This window comes from Anopheles gambiae, chromosome X (assembly GCF_943734735.2).
Source record: "Anopheles gambiae chromosome X, idAnoGambNW_F1_1, whole genome shotgun sequence".
In the NCBI taxonomy this organism is placed as follows: Eukaryota; Metazoa; Arthropoda; class Insecta; order Diptera; family Culicidae; genus Anopheles; species Anopheles gambiae.
Window position 1 is genome coordinate 8546828 of NC_064600.1, and position 25423 is coordinate 8572250.

At 46.8% G+C, this 25423-nt stretch overlaps 1 protein-coding gene across 1 annotated transcript; it reads right to left on the reverse strand.

Annotated features, from left to right (window-relative positions):
* Positions 1 to 972: 972 nt before the first annotated feature.
* Positions 973 to 24798, reverse strand: LOC1271755 (homeobox protein slou). Its single transcript, XM_061651586.1, has 5 exons — positions 22804 to 24798; positions 20421 to 20853; positions 2460 to 2616; positions 2252 to 2375; positions 973 to 2147 (listed from the first exon to the last, which is right to left on the reverse strand). Exons 1-5 carry the CDS (start codon positions 24064 to 24066, stop codon positions 1929 to 1931), a joined length of 2196 nt encoding a protein of 731 aa, XP_061507570.1. The 5' UTR covers positions 24067 to 24798; the 3' UTR covers positions 973 to 1928.
* Positions 24799 to 25423: the final 625 nt, after the last annotated feature.

The following is a 25423-nucleotide window of genomic DNA, read 5'->3' on the forward strand; positions in this document are numbered from 1 at the left end:
CAAGAAGACTTACTCAAACGATATCAGATGATGTGGCAAACTCTACCAAAGCATCTCCAAGGATTCAAAACTTAATATCCATGAATCCTATAAGATTTATGAGCCAAAGAAGAGTAATCAAATATTGATAAATCTACATCCTGTTGGATGACTTTAAGCCGGTGTGGTGGTACAGTCGTCAACTTGTACGACTTAACAACATGCCCGTCATGGGTTCATGCCCCGGATGTACCGTGCCCCCATACGTAGGACTGACTATCCTGCTATGGTAACAATACAGGGTTTTCGAGGATTATATAGACATGTTCAGCGAGTTGTAGATTCGTTCAGGCATATAATAGACTCTTTCAGCGAGATATAGAATTGTTCGGATGTAGGTGTAGACATGTTCAGCGATTCTGTAGAGCTGTCATTTGTTTTGTTTACACACTGTGCCGCAGGGTTCAATTTTTCATTCTTAAAAGTCCTAAATGTAGCTAATAATCATTCTCCAAGCTGTTTAATACATAAATTAGTTGAAAAAAGCATATTTTTTCGAAAACCGTTTGTTTACCTTCTGATGAGAATGATCCAACTTGCAGTCCAAGGGGTACGAAAGTGACAGCTCTACAGTATAACCGAACATGTCTACACCTACATCCGAACAATTCTATATCTCGCTGAAAGAGTCTATTATATGCCTGAACGAATCTACAACTCGCTGAACATGTCTATATAATCCTCGAAAACCCTGTAAGTCACTGAAAGCCTAGCTCACTTCACTAGTGGGTACAGGCAGGCCTTGACCGACAACGGTTGTAGTGCCAATGAAGAAGAAGAAGTAGTTGGATGACACCTTGATCCCTGGAGAAGCTATTAACCTATAAGATGCGAGAATAATCAACCTGCGTGAACGTAGAGCGGTATACTTACCAGTGCAAACACAATCCCATTTCTTTCTACGCATTGCAGAATAAAACAAAGACTCAATCGTTCCGATTTCGCATAAGTATTGTAAGTTGTTTTTTGTTTGTTTTATAGTTCATTATTTTCTGTTGTTATCTCCCGCCCCTCTCACTCTCAATCACCGTATGCACGATTTTCTCTATCCCTTTCTCTCTCTCTTCTCTCTCCTTCTCATGTTTGGGCTCTTTGCTATTGCGCTAAGGACACGATAGACATGTTGTGGCTGGGGTTGTTTTTTTTTACAGATGAAATGTACAATTCACTTATGTAAAGTATTATATATATATTTTAAAAACAAAACAGCTCGCTTTTTTTCTTCTTCTTCACGCGTTGTAGTCGCCAACGAATCTGCTTTCGGGAAGCCTTAAACCTAACCTCTGTACATGCGTATGGTGTGTCGGGCGGCATCGGGGGAATCGCCACCTGCAGTGGCTACAGCATCCATCGTTGCCTTTTTCCGTTTTTGTTTTTGTTGTATTTACTAAAGTTTCGTTTACAAACCTAAGCCGAAGACTGTGATACACTACTGCTAGAGCGCCAGCACGGATGCGCACCACGCTGGATCACGTTGGGGCGCGCCTGTGGGTCTCCGTGCGTTCGCTCTCCCTCCCCAAAAGTCTATGATTAACGGGGAGTATGGAAGAATGGGTTTGGAAAACGAAAAAAACGGGAATTTTGTATGTGTGTGTGTGTTTTTTTTTGCTCTCCTTGCAGTTGAACGCTTCACCGATTACGAGTGTACGATCTTACGTGCTAAAAATTTTGATTTGTTTTGTTATGTTTTTGTTGTTGTTTCGCTTACTTTCCCCGCTCACTCACTCTCTCTCTCTCTACATCTCTCTTTCGCTCTCCGTTAATACTCCTAAATGAAATGGTTCTGTGTTGCTTTTCTTTTTCACCCTTTACCTAATCATCGCTCGCGAAGACGATCACTACTCACGCTTATTGCACAACCGAGAAAGGAAAACTGCACGCAGTGGCGATTACGAGTGCGAGTGGCCGAGATGGTGGCCACCGAGCGGGTGGAAGTACGGCCCGTACGGCGGGTAGGGCATGGCGTGCGGGTAGAGCAGGCTGCTGGCGTACGAGCCGGGCCCGAACGAGCCGCCACTGTTGGGCGGCGGCACCGTCGGGCTGTTGACGTCCATGCCCGGGTTTTGCTTTTTCCACTTGGTCCGGCGGTTCTGGAACCAGATCTTTACCTGTGCGTGGGAGGTGGGAAGAATGGAATGGAGTTCGTTCGATTGACAGAGCACCAGATCTGCGTTCGTTTGACTGGTTAGAAGCAGAAATTGAAGGCACCAACCTGCGTTTCGGTGAGGCTTAGGCTGAGCGCCAAGTTGAGCCGCTCGCAGACGGACAGGTAGCGCGTCGTTTTGAACTTGTTCTCCAGCGACACCAGCTGCTCGTAGGTGAACGCCGTCCTGGCCCTGGCGGAAATTCCAAGAATAGAGCGTCGCATGTCATCGATCGTGCGGTTCGCACCGTTGGACCCCCCGATTCGGACCACTTACCGTCTCGGCTTGGAGCTGTTGCCCTGGGACTTGCCGTCGCCGCTCCGATTGTTCGAGCCGTCCTTCTTCGAGTCGGTTTCGCTCGCGTGGTCGTCCATGTCGCTGCCCATCGTGTCGTCGCCCATGTCATCCTGGTCGATATCGTTCACGTCCTTCACTGTGGTGCGAAAAAAGTATGGCAGAGAGAGAGAGAGAGAGAGAGAGAGAGAGAGAAAGAGAAGGAAAGAGAGAAAGCAAATGATGATGGTTTATTACCGGAGCGCAAATCACTATCACAGCTCGTTAATTAACTCTGCTTGTTGTCGCCGCCGGAAGTATCACCCCCAACCCCCCCTTATAAGCAGCTCGTAAACAGCCGGCGTGCAGCTCACGTGTGTCAAAAATAGTCTTCTTTGTTGCGCCCCGCGCTTGCCGCACCCAAGCAAACCCAAGCTCGCTCCGCCTCAGGAGCGGGTAATTGAGTAGGTAATTGAGTAGGTTGATGCGAGCGCGTTTGAGCGAGCGAGAGCCTCAAGATGGCGTTATAATTTATGGCAATTATTTTATGAACTCATCGAGCGTGCGGAAAACCTAAGTGTGAGTGAAGGGATGCGTCGCGCTCGGTAAAAACCCTTCCCCGCCCGCCCTGCTCCTTGTGGGGGCTTTGTTTTCTGGCCAACTTTTCCGCCAACAAAACATGGCTGTAGATTCCAGCCCGCCACCTTCCGGTCGTAACAATTTATTAGCTCAGTAAACATATCAATTCCCGGCACCGCATGCCGTTCTGCGGCTTATCGAGCGCGCACTTCCGGCCCCGTGCTCGCCTCGGCTCGCCTTACGCGCCCCCGGGAAAGTGCGCCCAAATGACGAGCTGGCGGTGGTGACAAACATAGCGGGAGCGAAGGAAACGCGCGCAAGACAAAAGTTTTTCCAACGACACGCTGTGTCAGTCAGGCTGTGTGTTTTAAATGGCAATTAAAACTCTTCCGGCACCTGGAGCGGAAAAGGGTGTTTGTTGTTACGTTTATGCGTAGATGCGTAGTGTTGACGGTAAGTTTGCTGATAGGCCGGTTCCGTTCCGTTCGGTGGGATCAGTTTCACGACGTCGCAAGCCGGAAGGAGAGGTGAAGCAGTTGTAGTTGCCCGTGGACACAGTCTGGAAAGTTTCGGCAGCAGCTCGCGCCAAAACCCCGCGGATCAAGCTGTCAAGCTGCTGCGGGGCAATGTTGCGTAAATGTAGATCGCAGCACACGGTGAGAACAGTTTTGCTGCATCCGGGAGCAGCCGGTTCCGGACAAACCTTTTATTTTTATCTCTTAACAGATTAGTGCAGAGGTTAGTTTTCGCGTTCGAACCGCCCGCAACCTCCAATGTGATGTCTTTTTTTCTTTTTTTGTCCACCCCGAATGTATCACCTTCCGATCAGATGGTTCCTGGGTGATGTAATATCACGGACGACCGGGAATCGTATTACAGAGAGGCGTTAACTACCCTTTCGTTTAGGAGAACGTCCATAAATTACGTGTCCATTTCAAACTCAAATGCAATTGGTCAAACCTTTGCATAACTTACTAAGCAAAACTTCTGAGGTTAAGGAAAAAATACTCGAAACACAGCAAAACTCCTAAAATTTCAACGATATTTTGATTCGTATTACGTACAGTGTTCCGAGTTTATGGTTCAAATTACGGACGTTTTGACAGCTAAGAATTCCGGACAGCTTCAAAATTTTGTTGATAACCTTCACACTCACATATACACTAAACGTTTTTAGGTTTTTAACTTTTTATAAGGACCGAAAACCCAATTCTGAATGATGTTGTCCTGCTCACGTTTCTCGACCGGCCATCAAGGTATTGGTCACATCTATCTTCAAATATTTTTTTTTATTATTATCACTGTGTTATTAATGTTTTTATGCTGGACAGAATTAAACAAGTATTTTTCTAAAAATTGCCGCACAATATGATGAAAAGCCGTTATTTTCACGTTGATATCTAATTCTACGTTGAATTCCGATGTACTCAAATGCATCTGATCCAGATTTGTAGGAATGATCTACGAAATTACTTTTAAGTCGGTTTGGACGTATCGGACATATTTCTAATTGTCGGGACATATTTTCAATTGACTCTAGTACATCATGGCAATCATTCTCGACATGACCGGGAGGCTCCTAGATGTGGAGCAAATCAATAAAAAAACATACTGGATGTTCGTAGTTGGAAACTGTCTGTAATTTTAATCAAAACCGGTTCAACATTGGATGAATATCTACTCTCGACAGTAGTTCGCTTGTGATGGCTTTCACTAGGATGCAAGGACAATGTTCTACATTTTATTCAAAACCCCGAATTTCCAATGCACCCAGGAGCACGAACAGATGGTGGCGACACAAGAGATAAGCAAAGCTGCCACGCAATAGAGAGAAGCGCAATTTCCCGCAGTCAAACAATCACATGCTTTGCGTGACGCTATTTATGGATCTGCCCCTGTTTTGGCACTGTGGTAGGTCTGTTTCAGGGACACCCATTGCGTTGGGATTTTGGGAATCCTTGTCGGTCTACAAATCTCAGCTCAGGAGATAAATAGAGCGACAGAGAGAAAGAAAGAAAGAGAGAGAGAGAGAGAGAGAGAGAGAGAGAGAGAGAGAGAGAGAAAGAGAGGGAAAAACGGAGACACAGCACAAATAGGAATCGAATGCTTGGCTGAAGAAGTAATTAATTTCACTCTCACCTCCCCCAATTTGGGTTTTGCGCAAACACACACACACACACACATGCAGTGACACCAGAAGGATGAAGAAGAGGATGAAGCAGAGACAGGCGGGAATTGAAATACTAATCAGACGCAAAATCACGGAACCATTGCCAGGGCCCGGGCACGCAAAAGTAAATTCCACCGAACCGTTAAATCGGAAATCAATTTGCATAAAATCTCTTTTCCGTGCTGCCGCTAAGGGTAGCGCCGCGCACCATCCCGCCCCGGACACGTATGTCACTTCTGGTTGCTTCCCATACAAACACACACACACACACACACATGCCCAAACAAAAGGTGGATGTTTTGCGGGGTTCGTCATTGAGTGTGTATGTCTATTCCGCAACAACAAAAAAATGGAAACACCTAAACGGCCCGACAGTTTCCGGTTCGCACAAATATCCTTCTCGTTTTGTTAAAGTAGACAGCCAAACAAAAAAAAAAACACGCACAGCAAAATCAAAGCAACAACATAATGGGATTCGCACCAGCAACCAGGGCAATGGCAGTGTCACTACCGAACGATACCAAACAAAACGATCCATTAGAGCCGTGCCCGTCCGTTTGTGAGTGATTTTTAGTAATATTTGATCCAATTAATTGGGTTTGCCGTGCAGGTTCGTCGTCTGCTCCCGAGGCCCGAGGTCGTCTAGGCAATCGCTCCCGCAAGTCGGCTGGCAAGCAAGCAAGCAGGCAAACGAAAAAAAAAATGCAAGAAATGCGCAACCAAGACTACTAAGGACCAATTATCGCGATGACGGCATGGTGTGTGTGTGTGTGTGTGGATGGCAGGATTAGGATAACGATGGGGCAATCGGAAAAAAAGGAAAAGAGCAACTCTCAGTCCGTTTGGGGACAGATCTGTACACCGGCCTACAGGGGCCAAGATAAATGGTCATCCGGCCCGAAAATCACGGCTTGTTACGTCTTCTTGCCTTGCCACACACTGCCCACACAGGAAGGTAATCAAGGGGGAGAGGAGGTAAAGAACTAAACAAAAAAAAAAAAAGATTGCGACAGGGACGCCGAAGAGAGATGCGTTGAGTAGCAATCCGCACCTCAATCAATTACCGGCCCAGATACACACACATAAAAACCCCGGTGTTACGGCTCGTTCGGCTCAAACCGCACGCCCCGGGGGTTTATTGGAATCGAATTGAATTAATTTTACCCATCCCAGGAGCAGGCAGTTTGGTGGTGCTTTTTTTTCTGCCATTCCCGATTGGTTTGTTGGTTGAAGTGTCTTTTGTTGCGTCTCCGCTTCCGGAGAGAATTGATTTTGTTTTGCTCCATTTTGGGGGCGTTACGCTCTTGGAGCGAGGTGTGTGCGTGAGATGGTTGCGACTCGAACACGCTGGTCATCGCAGAACGGGACAGGTGGCTATCACTACACTGCACAACTCTTATTATCGCTGTCAACTGTCGGTCGTTTTGTGTGTGTGTGTATGTGTGTGTGTGTGTCCTGCTCGGTCGTTCGTTTGCAGCGCGGGTAATTGAATAGCAGTTGCCATCAATTAGTTCAAGATTACCGGCGTGTCGTCGAGCGAGGGTTGGTGACTCTGCCGCTGCTACACATGTTCCGTGCGGTCGCCACATGTTTCGTCCTGCCGCGGGACCGGCAATTCCCTTCGGGGACTGTCGGCACGGCACGCTACTGCGCGTGCTGCCAAGGGTTGACAGGGTTTTGATAAACAGTTGTAGCTTGCTTCGCTGCAACACACACGCACACGTACATCCGTTGGACCATTCCCTTTAATTGCATTTCAATTCGCCGTTTTATCGCACACAGAGATTACTGGTAGTAAAGGGGCTAGAGCGTTTCGCTTTGATCGATGTATTTTTTTCCCGGGACAACTGTGTACGAACGCTTGCGAGACAAATACGCCGGACGACAGCAGGGCAGAAGTATTTATTTTCCAATTTACAATTATAGCTTCGGTAGGATTACGTAGGTACGTGCGCCACCATTGCTGACAAAAAAAAACCCCCGGGATCGAAGTCAAACCAAATAGTTCCGATCAAGCGACGCACTTGCTTACTACAGGCTGCAAACAACTGCTCACTGCACAAGAGCACATCACACTCGATAACACTCAGTGGCAGACGGCAAACAAAAAAAAAAAACTAATTCTAATAACAACTACCCAACGTGTCATAAATGAGCGCTTTGGTCCTTCGACAGCGACATCGATGTCCTGCGGTAAACAAAAGCACCCAAGCACTTGCGCTGACAGCCTCGGCCCGCTTTGCCGTCGGGCTGTTTGGCCGCTAAAGTTGCTGAAACCGTATCGTCACACGCGCCACTCGACCGATACGGGTGCTAATGACCCGGGCCTTTGTTGAGCTGCTTAGCGGGCGCACAGAGCGTGGTACAGAGCGGGCGCACCAGAGCACACAAAAAAGCACACACACACACACACACACACACACACACACACACACAAAGACACACTATCGCGCAATTAACTCTTTAATTGAACTGCGGCACCGCGACAGATAATGACCGCACGCTTAGGTCAAAACCGGGGTCACATCCACCTAGCGGAGAGAGTGAGAGATACACACACAGACGCTATCCGAACGGTCACTGCACTGCACTGCGTGCGAAAGTGTTAGTTACACTTTGGAGCACTTATCGAAGGTGACGCTAACACGCTCGTTTGTAATAGTTTGACTTTACAGTAGGTTAAGTAGTACACAGCGAGTATATTGATCAATGGATGTAGCACAATTATGGGTAGAAGTAAAAATGGGTACCTCTGTTTGGGGTTAGAATGGATAGAATTTCAATAGTTTGCATTAAAAACCGTTGAATGTCAATACTTTTAGCAAAATTATAAGAAAAAAATATTTTTATCTTCACTTGTACTTTTAAAAATGACAATTACTTTTGAAAACATGCCCAAAACCCGCCCAATTACATCTTCTGGAGCTCAATGAGAGAGATAGGTAAGTTGTTGTTGTAATACACACTTCATATATGCTCATTGGAACTGGCATTCTCGCGTTACGTTAATTCAAGGTACGAGATTTTTTTTTTTATTTTGGCACTTTAGATGTCAAACCAGTACATCTTTCTCCAAACATTTTCAACTGCCAAATAAATTGCATTTGTTCTAGAAGTTTCAAATTGCTAAAATGACAATTTTAACAGTATTTTCTACACTAACTGAATGAAATACGTAATTAAGCGCATATTAAGCGCTATTTATCAACAATAGTTTGGCCGCAAAAATGTGATACTCAACTTACGCGAATGTCTCCTGAACGGATTTTCGTGTATTTCGGGGAAAGTTTTTATTTGATGTAATATACTAATGAGGCTAAACATTTCATCCTGCATTATCATAAAATTATATTATGTCTTTGGAATTTTGAAAAAAACAGTTTCAGTTGCCAAGAAGAGAAAAAACATTTCCCGTCGGCTTAGCGCCTGAAGGTATGCAATTTCAGTGCATGTTCTACTTTTTAAAGAGAGCCAGATACTTTTTACTTATATACTTTATATTTATACTTTATATTACATTTAGCTTCAAATTATTTTTAAAAAAAATCAGGTTTGCATAGTTTTTAAATCTTTGCTTTGAATTACAGGGTTTCCCATGATTTATTGGTTGGTTCCCATCAATTTTTGGTGGGTTCCCATATTTTTTTGGTGCGCTCTCACGATTTTTTGGTCGTTTCCTAGAATTTTTTGGTCCAATTGTATTGATATCCAATCGGAAAATACCAATAAATTATGGGAACGAACCAAAAATCTATGGGATACGCTAAAAAAATCGTGGGAACGCACCAAAAAATCATGGAAACTGACCAATAAATCGTGGGAAACCCTGTATTATTTTCAAATAAATTCTCGACGATCTTGAAAATCTTAAAATCTTGGTACAAATCATCATAAACCCCATTCGCATAATTTTAGCCGGTTTACGTGAGGTGTAAAATTTACTTTCGCTGTTTTTATAAAAATGTTTGCACTGCACAACTGTTGAATAATAACATAACCTTAACAGGTCGAAGAAAAAAAAAGAAGTGACGCATTTTTCTTTGCACATGTCTAAATCATTACAAGGAAAAGCATTTCAAAAGCATTTTTCCCTCATATTCTTTTGGGCGAATTTGTGTGTTTTGCAATAAATTACGTTTCGTCCGGTAATGTAACGTGAATGTTTTACTAGGATTTTAAAACCTTCCACATTGCATACCTTGCGGCGCATACCTAAAGGTGGAGCTGGCATATCGAATGCCGATGGTTATGAATAAGTTAGTTGGGAAAATTACCGACAAATATCCGTTGTAAATTACAACGAAACCGCCCCATTGCAGACCTCCAGGCGTGTGTGTGTGTTTAAATTAGATACACTTTCTGTTAAAAATAGTGAAGCGTTTAAATTGGGCCATTTTTTGTTTGGTCTGCCCCACTCAAGAAACGCTCCCAGCAGTAGCAGGAGGCGTTATAGTAGACTGGTTTCATAACGACACCGAACACTGCAAATGTCTGCCCGTCATGGTTGTGTGTTTTTCTCGCCCGTTCTACACACACACACACACACACACACACACTCTCCCTAATTATTCACTCTCATTCCCTGCACCTCGAATAAAACCGTCCATAAACGTTTGCCGAACGGTGGTCGGTCCCTGCCCGCCAAAAAAGCAGAGAAGGAAAACTTTACACCCCCCTCCATCCACCACCCGACCCCCTGGGTGGTGGTGGATGCGAAGTCAGGTAATTATAAAATTTCGATTAATTAGCGCACTCTACTAAACCGTCATAAAATTACCAACATTTTGCGGCTGTGCGGCCGCCGCTGGAGGGTGCCCGGGGCGATTGGGGGCGAGGGCGAGTATTAAAATTAAGCGTCCCATCATCATCATCATCACCATCAACATGGCGTCGGTGAATGTGTCGCCCCCGCCGCAATCGGACAACCCCAATTGGCTGGCTGGGGTGCTACACACGCTGCTCGAAATGGAGTTTTAGCAGAGGGATAGGGAGAGCTGCCGGCGTTATTATTATGATTACGAGAGTGGAAGGAGTAGCGTGGCCGCGGCGATAACGGCCGGCCCCGTACCGACTGCTAGATGGCGCTGGCTGATTAAGTGTCGGATAGTGCACGGTTGGTTTGGAGGCTACAAAATGGTGGCCGTGCTGAGGGTGGCTTGGTTGGTTAATCGATAGCGCTCGTCCGACGGACATAAGTTACGCGGGCGTTTGGGCGGCATTCATCCAGCAAACGCTGACCAAACCGGCCACTTTGGACTTGGGCCGAACAATGGGCAAAGTTTTACCGGCAACCGTGCCGCTCCAGGAAATCGATCCAAATGGGGCGTTGGCGGTCGATCCCCAAGAAGCGTGTTTGGGGAGGGGTTTTGTTGGGTGGAAAATTTGAATGCCCGCCCCAGTTTAGCATAAGAACGAACCGGGTTCTGGAAGTTTATCTGTCCGCACCAGGCACGCCCGGATCTCTGGATCTGCCATTCGGGAGGGCGTTTTGCAAATGGAGTTCGCCGAGCAACCAGATAATCACCAGACCTCGGGCCAGTCGGTACGTTTAATTGGATCCTTTTGATTGCGGCCGACGGCGAGGACGACGAGATCGGTGCGATAGTGGCAGTGCACAGCTCCATTATCAGTTCCGGCGTGCGCTGTCCGGTTGTGAGAAACAAATCATCATCGTCAGCACAGATCGTGGAGCTGTTGCATGGACCCAGGACCCGTATCCGGCATTCTTTGTGGAGCAATTTGCGTCTGGGCCTGGGCTATTGATTCTGAGACCTAGGTTGACCCGGTGCTCCAGGAGCTGTGCAGTACTGCCGGCTTTCTGTCAGCCTCCAAACCTGAAAACCTTCGCACTGGTTGCGATTGTTTATCCGACAACGCGGCCCGCCCCGGAGCCCCGGGCGATGGGCTGCAAACAGTAAATAATTAAATAACCCACAGCATAATGGGAGCAGTTCGCCTGCTGTGACAATGGACAACGGCCCCTTTTTGCGTGGATAAGAAATGCAGGACTTAATCTGTGCTCCAGGATCTTCGCCGGCGAGAGGCTCCCGATGCGCCCTGTTTGTGCACACAGTTTTTACCCAACCTGTGCGTACTAAGTCCTTTAATTATGGCAACACATATACACACACACACACACACATTGCATGCGCTCAAACATTGTATTCTGACCATAATCTAATCCGGCAGGTTTTGTCGTGCACCGGTGTTCTGGTACGATATCATCTATTATGGAGCCGATGCCCGGATAATGCGTCGGTACACGGGCGACCCTTGGACGATCCCTGGTTCCTGGTGTGGTTTGCGGTTGGTGCTTTTGGGCTGAAGGGGATGGGGGGAGGGGGGGGAGGTTGGGGGTCCAATCCAATGGCACAATGTGGTAATGGTCGTCCGAGCGAGCAGCACCGGGCCAATGAAGCAGCTTAAACGCTTTGTTGAGTATTTTGAGGAACCGGTGCCAGGCGAATGCCAACTCCCCACTGCCTAGCAACTGCTCCAATGGGGGAACTGTCCGGGTCCCAGTTGCACCGTTACGATTACGATGCACCGCTGCAAACCTAGGCACCGACTCCTCGCCCGGCGAGGGGGTTTAATATTTATTCGTAATCAATGTACAAATTGCGCATGCTACACCCGGATCTCCCGAAGGATCCAAAATGAAGAGTTGGTGGTGCATTATCGCATCAGCACGCCCTTGCTAGGGTGCTGTAAATCGTTGCTGCTGCTGCTGCTGCTGCGGTGACACAACATACAAAAAGCGCTTTTTCCGAACAAAATCCTGCACGCTCCACGCTGTAATTGATTGAGCCGGCTATCGGTGGGAGCTGCTGCAATGCGGCCACGCTTCTGGGAGCGCGTGGAACCTGAACTGCAGAGTGTCGCCGCACCTGGGAGCTGTGTAGGATAACAATTGTGTGACCTCATATTTTGAACCACACATTCCTAGTTTTTGTTTGAGTTTTCCAATATTGTTGATGAGAAACGTAGTTCGAGTAGAAGCTCGATGTGCTAATGGTTTGTGCCATTAGTAAACTTTCATTTTAGATTTTTACCTTCCTGATGTGTTTGATACTCACTCAAGATCATTTCTACCTCGAAGGAAAGGATTTTATGGAAAATGATCTGATATCTGAAACCACATCTAAACGGAACATAATTTATGGGTAACGCTTGAAGACCCAAACAATGTCATAGCATCTTCTGCTGTCAACCTTCTATCACAATACGAATAATTTTGATTAACGTCAACTGCTCACTTACTCCGCTTTCGGGCCTGACAGTGTTCAGCTGCATTAGACGGTAAACAGTAGTAAGCTGCATTTATATACGGCATTTCAACCATAAGTAAAGAACGTTTGTATTTAAACATAATGCGTCCATGGACAAATATTATCGATTTTTTTGTGAACTTATCTTAACCCGCACTAACAAAACGTTCATTGCGCTTTTAATAATAGTATTGCATGAGTCAGCAGACAAAATTTGACACCTATATCAGTCAAACTTTAACCTTGATGGCCAAAAACCAGTGAAGCAACTTGGTTCAGGAGCGTGCGCGATCAAAGAATGGCACCCCATAGCGTCTAAAACGGACAGTGTGCGGTAGTTTCTGGACGTCGTATAAGCTTCTTCCCGCATCTACAACATCTTGGTACTGTTAGACAACAATCATAGCATCGAAAGAAAGCCAAGTTTCGAATGCCTGACGACCCTGACCGGTAAGAAGCTACGAAGGAAGATATAGCCCTAAAAGTGGCTACAATGCTGCGTTCGCTTGGCTGGGAAGGTCGATGTAACTAGCCGAACAGATAAATAGTACCTGGGAATCTTGTACAAACATATCAGGAAGCAGAAATCGCGTCCACTGGCCTCACAGCGGCAAGCAATGACGCCAACACTTAAAGCGATCATTTTAGACGAATTTCGATATGACACCCTAGTACGCGAACCTTCTCCCAGCTGTGTCCCTTCGAGAATTTCTGAACCAACATGATACCGAAGCTCTACTCCAACAACTTTGTCCCGAAAACTGGGGAGGAATTTATTAAAATCGAAGGTAGATCTTAAAAACATGCCTTCATCCACCAAGGCGAAAATTCCGGATAACTGACGAAAGCCTGCTCACAAGGTCGTAGATTTAGTTTTGCAAGTCATTCAAGTCAGCAATTTTATGTCAATATTTCGGTTCCATCGGTGTCAAACATAAAAAAACGAACAAAATCAAATAAAAATAAATTAAAAAGAAATTTCATACGCCTAAATTAACATGCAAGAAACGAGCATTTGTAATATAAACGTTCGGTAATATGGAAGATATCCGATTCTTGAGCATTAAGCAGATTAGGCCAAAGTCTATTTGATACAGAGGTCGGCTACCATTTTCAAATGTAGTTTTTGACAGCTATATCGAAACATGCTTGCACGCTAACAACCCCTTTTCAGGGCCAATTGGTATTTTTCTGCACAACATATACATTTCCATCTCATGAACGCAATATGGAGCAGTTTTGTAAGTACTTCATCACTTAAAAACGACCACAATCCTTCGTTATTTCACCCTCTTGAGGTGCACATGGTTCCGTCCTAATTTTGGGTCCCAATTTTCTGCGCTCGTTATAATTTCTATCTTTTCTCGATATTCGTATTTTTTTAAAAAAGAATAAATGAACAAAAAAAAAACGTTTTAAACATGATCGAAAATGTATTCAGAGGAACGTTTTAAACTGTTTCATTCAACTGTCAACACTTTCCCACGGTTCTTTTTTTATCAAATGTTCGGGATGATTCGATCTCTGTATTACAGGTAGTCCCCAAGATACACGGTACCTCTAGTACCTATAGTTTCTAAATTTGACAGTTATTTGGACAAATTGTACTGATTAGACACGTCAATTGTCAAATGCAACATAAATTCCCTTCTGCTCGAATTTTATAATTCTTTCAAACGTCAAAAATGGTTTCAATCCAGGAGACAATTATGTCAAGTGACGAATTCTCGAAATGCTCTGAATTCCACAATTGGTCATCCAATGTTTGCTTACAGTTCAGATCAACGTTCCAAAGCAGTTCAACATTATTTTATTCAACAAATTTAAAGCGTTATGAGGCGTTACTTGTTCAAAGATTGCGCTTTTCAATGTGTGTTTCGTTTTGCTCCGAATTTTGCGTCATTTGATTCATCACGGTCACACAATGATGTTGAACGACTTTCAGGATAATCCTGTCTCTCAAAAATTGACGATATTAAAAACAAGCATAGACAACTTTGCCACATAAAATAAGATTGTTTACACATCGGTTGCGTGTTTGACAGCTGCAAGGTTTGGAAAAAGTCGATCAAACTTTGCTCGAATCGATTGGCCTGATACCTGCTGCCGCTGCTGTCAGGTCAAAGCATTCCCACCCCAAAGTACAACATCCCAAAGCACGGTTTGTCACACCATCTTCGAAACGATCGCGCAATGGGCGGCGGTGGTAAATGATGAAATAATTAACGACGACGTGACAATGGTCCATTAAAAACCCCTTTTCGGATTGTGCACAAGCATTCCACGCGCGTTCCCCGTTTAAGCAGCCCTTAAGCAGCCCTTGTTCGCACCGTTGTCTACGCGCTAATCCCCCCAAAACGCGCTCCTGCTCCCCCATCCGCCGCCATTCCAATTTCGGTTAACCACACTAATACACAATAATCCTGACTAGCAAGCAAAGACCATCTTCGGCAAACGCGGTGGCAAATTAAAATTCCAAACCGGCGTGCCCCCTTCATCCTCTTCAAGCCACCGCTCTGCTGCAGGCAAAAAAACCCTTTCGGGTTGCGGTTTGCCGCGCCAAGCGAGCCATTGGAGCGGAAACTCGTTATCCCTGCCATGCTTACTCCGGAGCCGCCACTCGGCCGTGTAATTAAATTAATGACACCGTGAACCGTCAAACCGAAGCCCGGAAGTCCGCGTCGGGGCCGGCTGGTCGGCAGGAGATGGCTGCCGATCGGAAATCGTCGCGACCGGAGCAAACTGCAAAACACACATCTCCTTTGCGCCCCCCCCCCCCCCTGTTTTTCGCACCGCATCGAAAGAGTTTGAAAGATGGTATAGCAAAAAAACTTCTGCCTCCCACGCCTCGAAAGCCTCTAACAGAAGGGTGGAAGGCTTTAAGTAAGTTCGGTTAGCCGCAGCCCTGTCCGCGCGTGGGTTGTAAAGTTTTGGGCTTGGCGCCAACGAAACAACACGCGTAGGATTTACTAGGATTTCCATTCATGTAGGTGTGTGTGTGTGTGTGTGTGATGGTAGAAAGGAAAGGGCTGTGATTTCTTCTGCACGTTTGCTGTGTGCGTGTACCAGTGGGCTGTGGGAGGTGTCAATGTAGTGTGTCGTGTGAGCCCTTTTCAATGCAATCTACTACTCCGCACACTCCACACACACTGAAAATCCTTGCGCCGAGTGTATGTGAGTGTGTGAGAGAGAGATGAGGGTTAGTAAGCCATTTTACACCTTCACAGAACCAAGCCCGCCTTTGCGCTACTTTATACGCCCGGGTCGAAGTGCCGAAACAGTTCGTTAGTCACCCCTTCGGCAGCTTACTGGTGCGTTTCGCAATGTGTGCGTGATTTTTAATTTGTAATCACAGCACCTGTGTGGCGGCAATGTTTCGAACCGATAGAATGAGACAATCCCCACACATACACGTATATAGTGGCGGGTCCAATGGTCGACATTACGTTACAGCTTCCAAACAGCTTCACCCGTCGGCGGCTAGTGACTGTACTGGTGTGTTCATTTAACACCTTCTCTCTCTCTGTGGGTGTGTGTGTGTGTGCGGTGGGTGAGATTTTAATAGGGTGGGACAATTATAATTAAAACCGGCACTAATTAGGCCCACTAAATATTGATCAATATTTTATTTATAAATAGTTCGCGTTCGCCCCGTACCCGTTGCCGCCAACTGCTGGCCTACTATGAAAGCAAACGCCCAGTACAGTGACCCGTACCCGGTGGACGGTCCTACGTATATCACACACACACACACACAGATACACAAGCTACGCGTGTACATGCACCAAAAAGTCATTCCATAACTTAACCTGCAGCGAAAAATGGAGAACATTTACCACCATTTTACACAACCGGTGCCGATGCAACCGTGTGTGTGTGTGTATTGGTGTGTAAGAGTGCGGCACAAATCAAAACCACGCGTGCATGGGCGTGCAGCCAGTGTACGGTAATTATAATTAGCCACGATTTGCACGCTAATCGATTGCAAACTCGGTCGGCAAAGCGGTGACCGTTCGCGCTGGTTGCAGCTGTGGGTGGTAATGATGGTTTTCTGTGTGTGTGTGTGTGTGTGTGTGTGTGTGTGTGTGTGTGTGTGTGTGTGTGTGTGTTGTGTAGCCTTTACTCACTTTTCGAGAGGGGTTTGCTTTCTTTATTGCTGTAAAACATGGATTTCGCTACCATTATTTCATAGTAAATGTGGTAGTAGACACGGTTTAACAGTCTTCGCGTGTTTCATTACAAATCAAGCGATACACTTGTGCTCCCTGTATGTATGCTATTTGTCGCACAAAAGATGTCGATTAATTGCAGCAAAAAGCGTTGTGAATCGTTTTTCGAAATATCAGCTCTGGTAATTAAATAATGTGTTTTTTTATGTTTTACATACATTCAGGCGTTTCGCGCCTCTACTAGCAAGCAACTAACTACTGCACAATACTAGCACTGTAATTGGAAACTGCCTTCATAAGATGTCTTGTTTGTCTGGCCATTGTAATCGAGTGTAACAACAAAGTTTGAAGTCCGAATGTCACAATGAAAGTACAATAAAATGCGCCTAAATGTATGTTCTTACTACACCATTTTTTGTATCTTCGTGCTGAAGTTTTGTTTTTGTTTATGTTTCAAATAATGTTTTGCATAATACTGTTCAAATTCTACGATCAAATGATATTGGCAAAGCTCTACAACACAACACAATACAAAAAGCTTGAGTTGTTGTAGATGTAAATATTTTAATTGAGCATATTTTCAAGAAAATCGCACTACAAAAATATCACTCAATCTACTCGGCGTCTCGGTATGCCCTTTTCATTGGGAAAACAAACTCAATGCTTAAGGCACTTGACATCATTATTGCATGATTTGAATACCTAAACGTTGTAAGTTAAGTAAAAAAAAACACTCAGGTGCGCCTAGATGTATGCTATGTGATTACGAAAGTGCACTTTCAAGTTGATTGTAGTTGAAATCTATGAAATCTTTTTTTTTTTATGGAGTTTGACAGTTGGCGGTTGAAATATTGTCAACACTACGTTCAAAATGCAAAATTAGCCTCAAATTTTCAGCCTAACTTATTTCAGCCTATTAAATTTGTAAACAAACGCAGAATCGTCGTATGCTCGATGATTGATTGATTTTTTTTAATCGATGAACCATACATATTACGCCAAGAAAGGTTAAAATGTGTTTGGATTGATATTTCAAAACTTTCTGAAAATACTTGAACTCATTTCAAACCGAATAAAAATAATAATAAAATAAATACATCGCTGCTAGGCCTAAAGACAAAAAAAAAAGATTTTAAAATGCTTTGTGCGTCTGTATGTGTATACGAATGGTGAAATCGAAAATGGCGAAATTCTATTGTTTAAATCAATACAACCCGGATGTTGAATTATTGTTCCACTGAAAGCATACAATTTCAGCTTGTTGGCTAGGAAAAAGAAAATGGTTGTTTATTGGTTTTTATTGTTGACATCGCTAGACATCACCAGCAGTACGCACATCTACATCCTTTTTGCATACGTTAAGGCGAGGCTGTACAACAATTGATCCTACAGTCAACATGTATCGACTCAGTACAGTCAAAGCATAAACCAGCAACAAGCATTACATACTGATGCGCCTAAATGTATGCCTTCCGTTTGAAAAAACTCTGATTTTTGGTGTATTGGTTTTTTAACCAGCTTTGTTATAATATTTCAATATTATTACACGTTGGAAAAATGATACTATTGATCGTTTTTAAACCACCAGACAACAAACTCAAATGTACGGGTACACCAAATAAAAAAGCAAAATGTCCCGCAAACGATTTTGCTGACGACCCCTAAATGGATCGCTTATCGGACAGCAGCAGCGTCTCAGTTGCAAAAAAAGTGTACCGTGCGTATCGATTTTCCATGCAGCAGCAATGCAAAAAACAAGCTAAAAAATAAAGCTGCACAATGCAACCAGAACGCTTGCAGCGATACCGCCAAATATCAGCTAACGGCCAGACAGAATGACCGAGCCAGAAATCCGCCCAGATCAGTGCCGAGCGAAGGAATGCCAAAAAAAAAGAGAGAGAGAGAGAGAGCGCAAAAATAAAAAGTGGGAAAAATACTTCTATCTCCAGCCCTCCCCCGCTCACCCTCAACCACCACCACAGCGGGGAGGCATCGCAAATTGGAAATTGGCGATAGTGGCCGAGTGTGATCCGGTTTTTCGATTTGCAAAGGAAAACAATCGGCTCCCCGGTCACGTCTGGGTTTCCAGCAAGCGAGGGGGACGTTTCACGAGCTTTACTGGTTGGCAGTGCGTTTGCGTTTGTGTGTGTGTGTGTGCTTGTGCATGTGTCACTTAATCGAGCGACGATACTGCGCCAAGGCGTGGAGTGTGCAGTAAGAAGGATCGCGACGAGCTGATAAAAGCGCGATACAAAAAAAAAAAAGGAAGTCAGCTAGAAAAGTTGCATGCAGCCGAGCAGTGCACGGCGCCTGATAGCGCCTGCATGTCGGCAAACAACAATGCAACGGCTATTTGTTTAAGTGCGATCTACCTTCGGCTTTGCGCCCAAAGGTTAGGCACCGGTGTGATTTGTTTTTCTTTGGCCAATTCCAATTTGAATTGCAGGAAAAAGGAGCAGTGAAAGAGAGATAAAGAAAAAAGAGAAAAAGCAAGCAGCCGATATCGTTAGCTTCGGTTGCAGTTGCCTGAATGCTATGCAGCTACCTTCTGGTCGGTTCTTGCCACTCCCATCCGTGATGTGGTCGTGATTTGTTTTCCAAACCAACCGGGATGGAGAGTTTTTTCTTGCCCCTCCCTCCCCCCCCTTCCCTTCGCGTCGTCAGGCTAAGCCCATTCTAACTGCACCCATACGACATGGCTCGGCTCGGATGCGTGGACCCGTGTGCACCATTGCAGTTTGCAAAAGATTTTGATGCAAGGATTTGGGGAGTTTTTTTTGTTGCTATTGTGCGTTTTGTTGCATACGGTACACGTTTATCGCGCCGCACTCTTGGCAAGAATGGCCGACGAATTGCGTATTGCATCCAGCGGGCATTGGGAACTGCATCCATGGCATGGCACGGCATCGGTGGAATCTATTTGTAGAAGTCGTGTAATGCGCGGCTCAGGAAACCATTCGATCTGCGTTCAGCCCTTCAGGTTGCCGGACATTTTGAGTGGGCTGTTGTTTTTTTTTTTTTTTTTTTTCGTTGGTTGCTGCTTTCGTTCCACAGTGACCAGTGTCCAACAGATGTACCGGCGCAGCTAAGCCCCTTTTAGACAGTTGTTGGCTTTTTGGACACATTTTTGGCACTCATCATGGGAGCGGTGTAAACAGAGGCGGGCTGGGAGAGAGTGGAAATGTTAGCTTCGATTAGCTAATAGTTGGCTTCATCCAGCTCGACGCCCGGCCCCGGTTCGTACGGGCCAGGCTTAACAAGATGCTGTCGGTCGGATCGGACGGTGCCGGTCAAGACATGGAAAGGGACACTTGTTTTTCACCAGCTTTTTTTTTCGCTGTCGTGACCAAGACGGCAGTCGTCCGTCGTTGAATAGACGAATCAATCGCTTCAAGTGCCATAAAAAGCTAATTTTGTAACACGCATTGCATAGATTTAGGCGCCGTTGGTAGTAATTTGTTTATTTAAAGGTTGGTTTTAATTTTGACCGATTGCAACAAGCTGGGCATTGGAGCTTAGTAGCGTTTGCCTTACTCCTTCTAACACACACACACACACACACACACTGGCTTTCCTGTTTGTTGATACACTGCGGCCAACACACCGGCCCGATGTACTGACACTTGTACGCGCCCCTAATGCGACATGATATGTTTTTGCTCTTCCGGCGCACAGCACATGGCGTGGACAAGACAAACAAACAAAAAACAACAACACCAACCCTCCCATCCCCCCATTTCCTCCCCCCCCCCCCCCCCAGTCCCACTGCAGCACTTACCGGAGCGCGAATCGCTGTGATCGTCGTCCAGCTTGTCGTCCCGCTCGAGCCCACCGCTCTGGCTCCAGAACTTGGCGTTGTTGTTGTGGTTGATGCTGTTGTTGTTGTTGTTGTTATTGTTGTTGTTGTTAACCGTACAGTTGTTGTTGTTGGTGGCGTAGTTGCCACCGGCGGCACCGTTGAGCGCGGGCCCGCCCAGCTTGGTCCCGTTCAGCTTGGGGCCGAAGATGCCGCCGCTGATGGGTGTGACGGCACCGCCACCACCACCACCGGACGCACAGTGCTGCTTGCCGTTGAACTTGTTCGGGTCGAGAATGTTCTCCACCGAGAAGGCCAACCGTTTCGAGGCGGCCTCCTTGTCGGTGTCCCGGATTGCGTGCGGCTTCGTGTCGCCACCGTTGTCCATGGAGCGCGTCAGGTCCACCGGGCAGCCCTGGAGCCGGAACAGACAGAGAGAGAGAGAGAAAGAGAAAGAAAAATGCCCCAATGAGGATGTTGATGTACGTGCGTGTTGGATTATGTGGAATGGCGACACTCATCAAGTTTGAGGATCCATTTCGTCCTCCAACAAAATTTCTCACAAACAAACAACTCTTCTGCTACGAGCCGTCCAGCTTCATGGATGATGCTAATGCTTTCAACGTCAGCTTTCCAGACAGAGCTCGAGGTAAGTAGACAGGTTGACGCGCCAAAGAGGATGACGTAAAACGGACAAGACAAGACATTTTAAACGTAAAGAAAACTTCTTGGAAACTTTACAGTAGAAACAAACTGACTCATGCCTGATGTCATTCAGCAGAATATCACTAGGCCCTGGAAATACTGTGTTAAAACTCAAGGCAAATAAGAGAAATACAAACTGCCAAACATCCCGACACATTGATGGCAATAGACGGAAGCTAAGATCTCGTGGCTCTAAAACAGTATTATTTTGTCCTATAAGGATTTCTGGATTTCTTCCCAATTGGATATCATTATCTCACGCCATAATCTAGGAAGTAAGACACAGACTTCGCCACTGTTTTGAATGCACTTGGGTGAACCACTGTACTGGTTGGGTTTGGAACGTCACCACATTTAAGCACAACAGTCTCACTTGTTATCACACTGTCAAAGCACTACATTCGTACAACACGGAAGTTCTAGCTCAGATCCTTTGACTAGTGCGCTCAAAATGTGTTAAATGTAGCCAAATCCGTGCAATGCACCTGAAATGAAGTTAGTTACTAATGGGTCTCTCATTAAAATATATCTTACCCTGCATCACTAAATAAACATTAACAAAAAAGAAAACCTCAAAGCAAACCTATCCATTGAAAGTCTGGAGCTTATTTACACGTTTGCAAATGATTATCTTCTTGAAACTGTGGCAGTGATCCTGTCTTGCATATGCCCTGGTGTGAAACGATGCTACTCTGATGAAATTAACCTAGAAGTTCTGTCGCTATAGGAGTTTACATCGATATCTATATTCAAACTGTGGGGCCCTTTCCGTTTTAAGTTCGCAGGCTGAAATTTCAGCCTGTCATTATAATATACAGGTGGGCTTATCTCAAGGTGTATGAATATAGAAGGCTGATTTTTATCGCTTCTGCTTCTGAATGAAGATTTTAAGAGTGTTTTGAGTATTCGTCAAGCCTCCAGAAAGCTCGTCGGAGCAAAAATTTTCACTCGTTCTGTCAAAAAGTGATGTTCAAAATTGGTTATAAGAAAAATGCTATGATACCACCTGGACTACATACACTTTGATTCCAGATTCCACCACCTGATCTCTTTAATGCACCTTGGGATAAATGTAAACAACACCGTGTTTTCGAGCAGGTACTTGAATCTAATTCTAGCTTTGTGGTTAGAATAATCTAGACTGAAAATTGCAGGCTAGTTTTGTGTGTGGTTTTGTATGGAGTGTTTACTTGATTTCAGCCTCCAACTGTCAAACTCCATACAAAAAACTAACTAGAATCGTGAAGGCCTCCTGTGACAGATATTGAATTCCTCAGAGACTCTGAATTTTAGAGTTCAGTCACGCGTGAATTTACGGGGAACATTACCCAAAAAGCAGGAGAAGATCTTCAGAATTGAAAAAACAGGAAAAGAGTTCCGTCATTAGGTATTAGTCAGTGTTATATGTTATTGGAATTAAGGTGCGTGTGCATCAAGAACTCGAAAGAAAAGATAGAGCTGTAAAGGTGAATCACTACAAGGACGCATGTAACTACAACCGGTGCGAATAACGCCTCAGATGTTGTAATCTATTTTTTGCAAGAATTGGAGGACCTCATAGTTTCGGAAATGGTGTCTTTCTACAGCCACAACAGCTCCTTAGGCGGCTAGTTACCATCTGTCCATCGTTGGTCACATCCGCTGCACCAGCCACACTTACCGAGATGCCGTCCTGCGAGCTTTCCTCGTTGCCGTCCACGATCAGCTCCTCGCTGGTGTCGCTGCGCGCGTACCCGCCGTGGTGCTGGCCGGCACCGTCCTGCAGCTGTATCCTGAACCCGATGTCGGACAGCTCCTTGGCAGCGGCGGCCGCCGCAAACGCGGCCGTACTGTTGATCGCGGTGCGCGCTATCTTGAACCGCTCGATCTCGAGATCGGTGGGCGACGCGCTGCCCGCCGGATATTTGATAGCGAACGGGTGGCCGCCGGGGTGCAGGACCGGCGGCGGCGGCGGCTGACCGGGCGGGCTCGCAGTGGGATCGTGCGGAGACGCCTGCTGGTGCTGTTGGTGAGGTTGCGCCGGATGGTTGGAGCCGGAAGCGACGGCAGCCGCCGCAGCCGCAGCAGCAGCCGCCGCCGCCGCCGCCGTCGCTGCCGCGATCGCCGCCTGATGGTGACGTTGATGGCCGTGGCTGTGTTGATGGGGATGGGGCGGTGCCGCCGCCGTCGCGGACGCGTGCGGAAAGCACGAGGACGGCTGCAGCGGTGCCACACCGGCCGCCACCGGCGTATGGTGGGCCGGGTGCGCCGGATGCACCGGGTGCAGGACGGCGGGATGCAGCGGGGGCAGCACGGCGCCGGACGGTATCACAGACACGCCCGGGCCGACCGGCGGATGGGCCGACCCGGGCGGTGGGAAGTGGCCGCCGGCCGCCAGCACCAGCTGCTCGGCCGCCGACTGGTGATGGTGCAGCGGGTGATGGTGCCGCACCGCCAGCCCGTGCCCGTCCGCCAGGTGCTTCAGCCGCTCGATCGAGAACTTGACCGACCGGTCCGGGCCGGTGGACGGTGGCGGCTGAGTGTGCTGCGTGTCCGCGGGCGAGTAGGCGCCCTGCCGCGGGTCGGCCCCCGGCTGGTCGGCGAACGTGTCGCACCCGCCGTCCGCCGCCTCCTGCTCCCCGTCGAGCGGTTCGCTGTCGGTGCTGTTGCTGCTGTTGCTGTGGCTGCTGTTGGCGCGCAGATCGAGAAAGGTGCCGCCGCCGCCGCGCACAAGCAGCTCCCCCGGCTCGGACGCTTCCTGGGAGCTGCTGGTCGGCGTGGTGCTCGTGGTGGCCCCGGCACCACCACCACCACCCTTCAGCAGGGCAACTGTCTTGGGCGAGTGGGACGCCGGCTCGGTCGAGGCGGGCGGCGAGTTGGGCTGCGAGAGCGATGGGCTTTCCGGTTGCCCGCAATCAGACACTGGCGATTGCATCATTACCATAGTTCACAACCGTTCCTCAGATGCACATTTACACACACAAACACTGACACACACACACAGTCACACTCACTTGAAGTTCTTTTTCTTCGTTTTTTTTTTTTTGGTGGCTACAAGACTCAGCAATCCACTCAGTAGCGTTTATCAGCAAATGCTAAACTAACTGTCATCATTTTTAAACCGTTCGAGCAGCTTTGGCAGTGCACTGCATACATTTAGGCGCCCACTGACACTAAAATCTTGCTGACTGCTTTTTTTTTTGTTTAGTTTTTTTTTGCTCGACAAGTTCAAAGACTTTGTAAGTTGAAAAAAACAGGGCACAAAACACTAACCCAAACACGCACACACACACAAAACAATACACTTTCCGCCAGCCTGTGTTGGCACTTGCAAGCTGCCACACCCGCTCTGCAGCCTCGTGGCTGCGTCCTGCTGCTGCTGTTGCTTCAGTTGTGGTCAGTTGAGCGCGTCGTTGCGATCCCGTTTGGCACGCTGGACCGTTTTTGATTGTGTGTCTGTCGGCTGTCGGGCGAACGCGAAAACAAAGTCAGCCGTTGTTACTCGCGAGGGTTTTTCCTTTTTTCCTTCTTCTCTCCGGTGGCACAAGAAACGTCCAAAAACGCGAACACAACCCAGTAGGTTGTATGCACACGCACACACAGCACACAACAGGCGGGCAGCGATGGTAAAAATCGACTGAGGCTTTCCCAGCCGGGCACACTGCTGGCGAGCTGCTGCCTGGTGCTGAGGAAAACCCCCTTTGGTTTGGCGAACGCTGCTGCGCAGTGGGACGGGCCAAACCATACACACACACACACACACTCGCATACACGCTCGATGCCGGAAAACCGTGGCGAAGCCACGCCCCGGTCCGCTTTGGCTGCGCCTACGTTGGGTACGGTTTGAGTTTGTTGGTTCTTGCCGAGGGGTTTTTAGACAGGGGGAATGGCGGCGGTGGCTATCGCTGTAAGTCCCTTCGCCACTTCTCCGCCCACCCCTGGGAGGAAAACGTTTTTCCAGCCAGCTCGCTGTACGATTAAACTGTCATTAGGCGCTTGTGTGCTTACGCTGTGCGAAATCTGCTCTCTACCTTTTTTTCATCTCTTTTTTATGCTCTCTCTCTCTCTCTCTCTCTCTCTCTCTCTCTCGCCTGCACATACAATCTCAGATGAGATGTGTTTTCCCGTATAGCCCGGTGGAAAAGGTGAAACGGAAACCCGGTCACACACAACGAACGCGGCACAAGACGTGATTTGCAGCTACAAGTTCTGTGGCGACCTAAGTGCTGTTATTTTATCCTCCTCTCGTGCTCTCTCTCTCTCTCTCACACACACACACACACGCACCTGCTTTTCCTTCC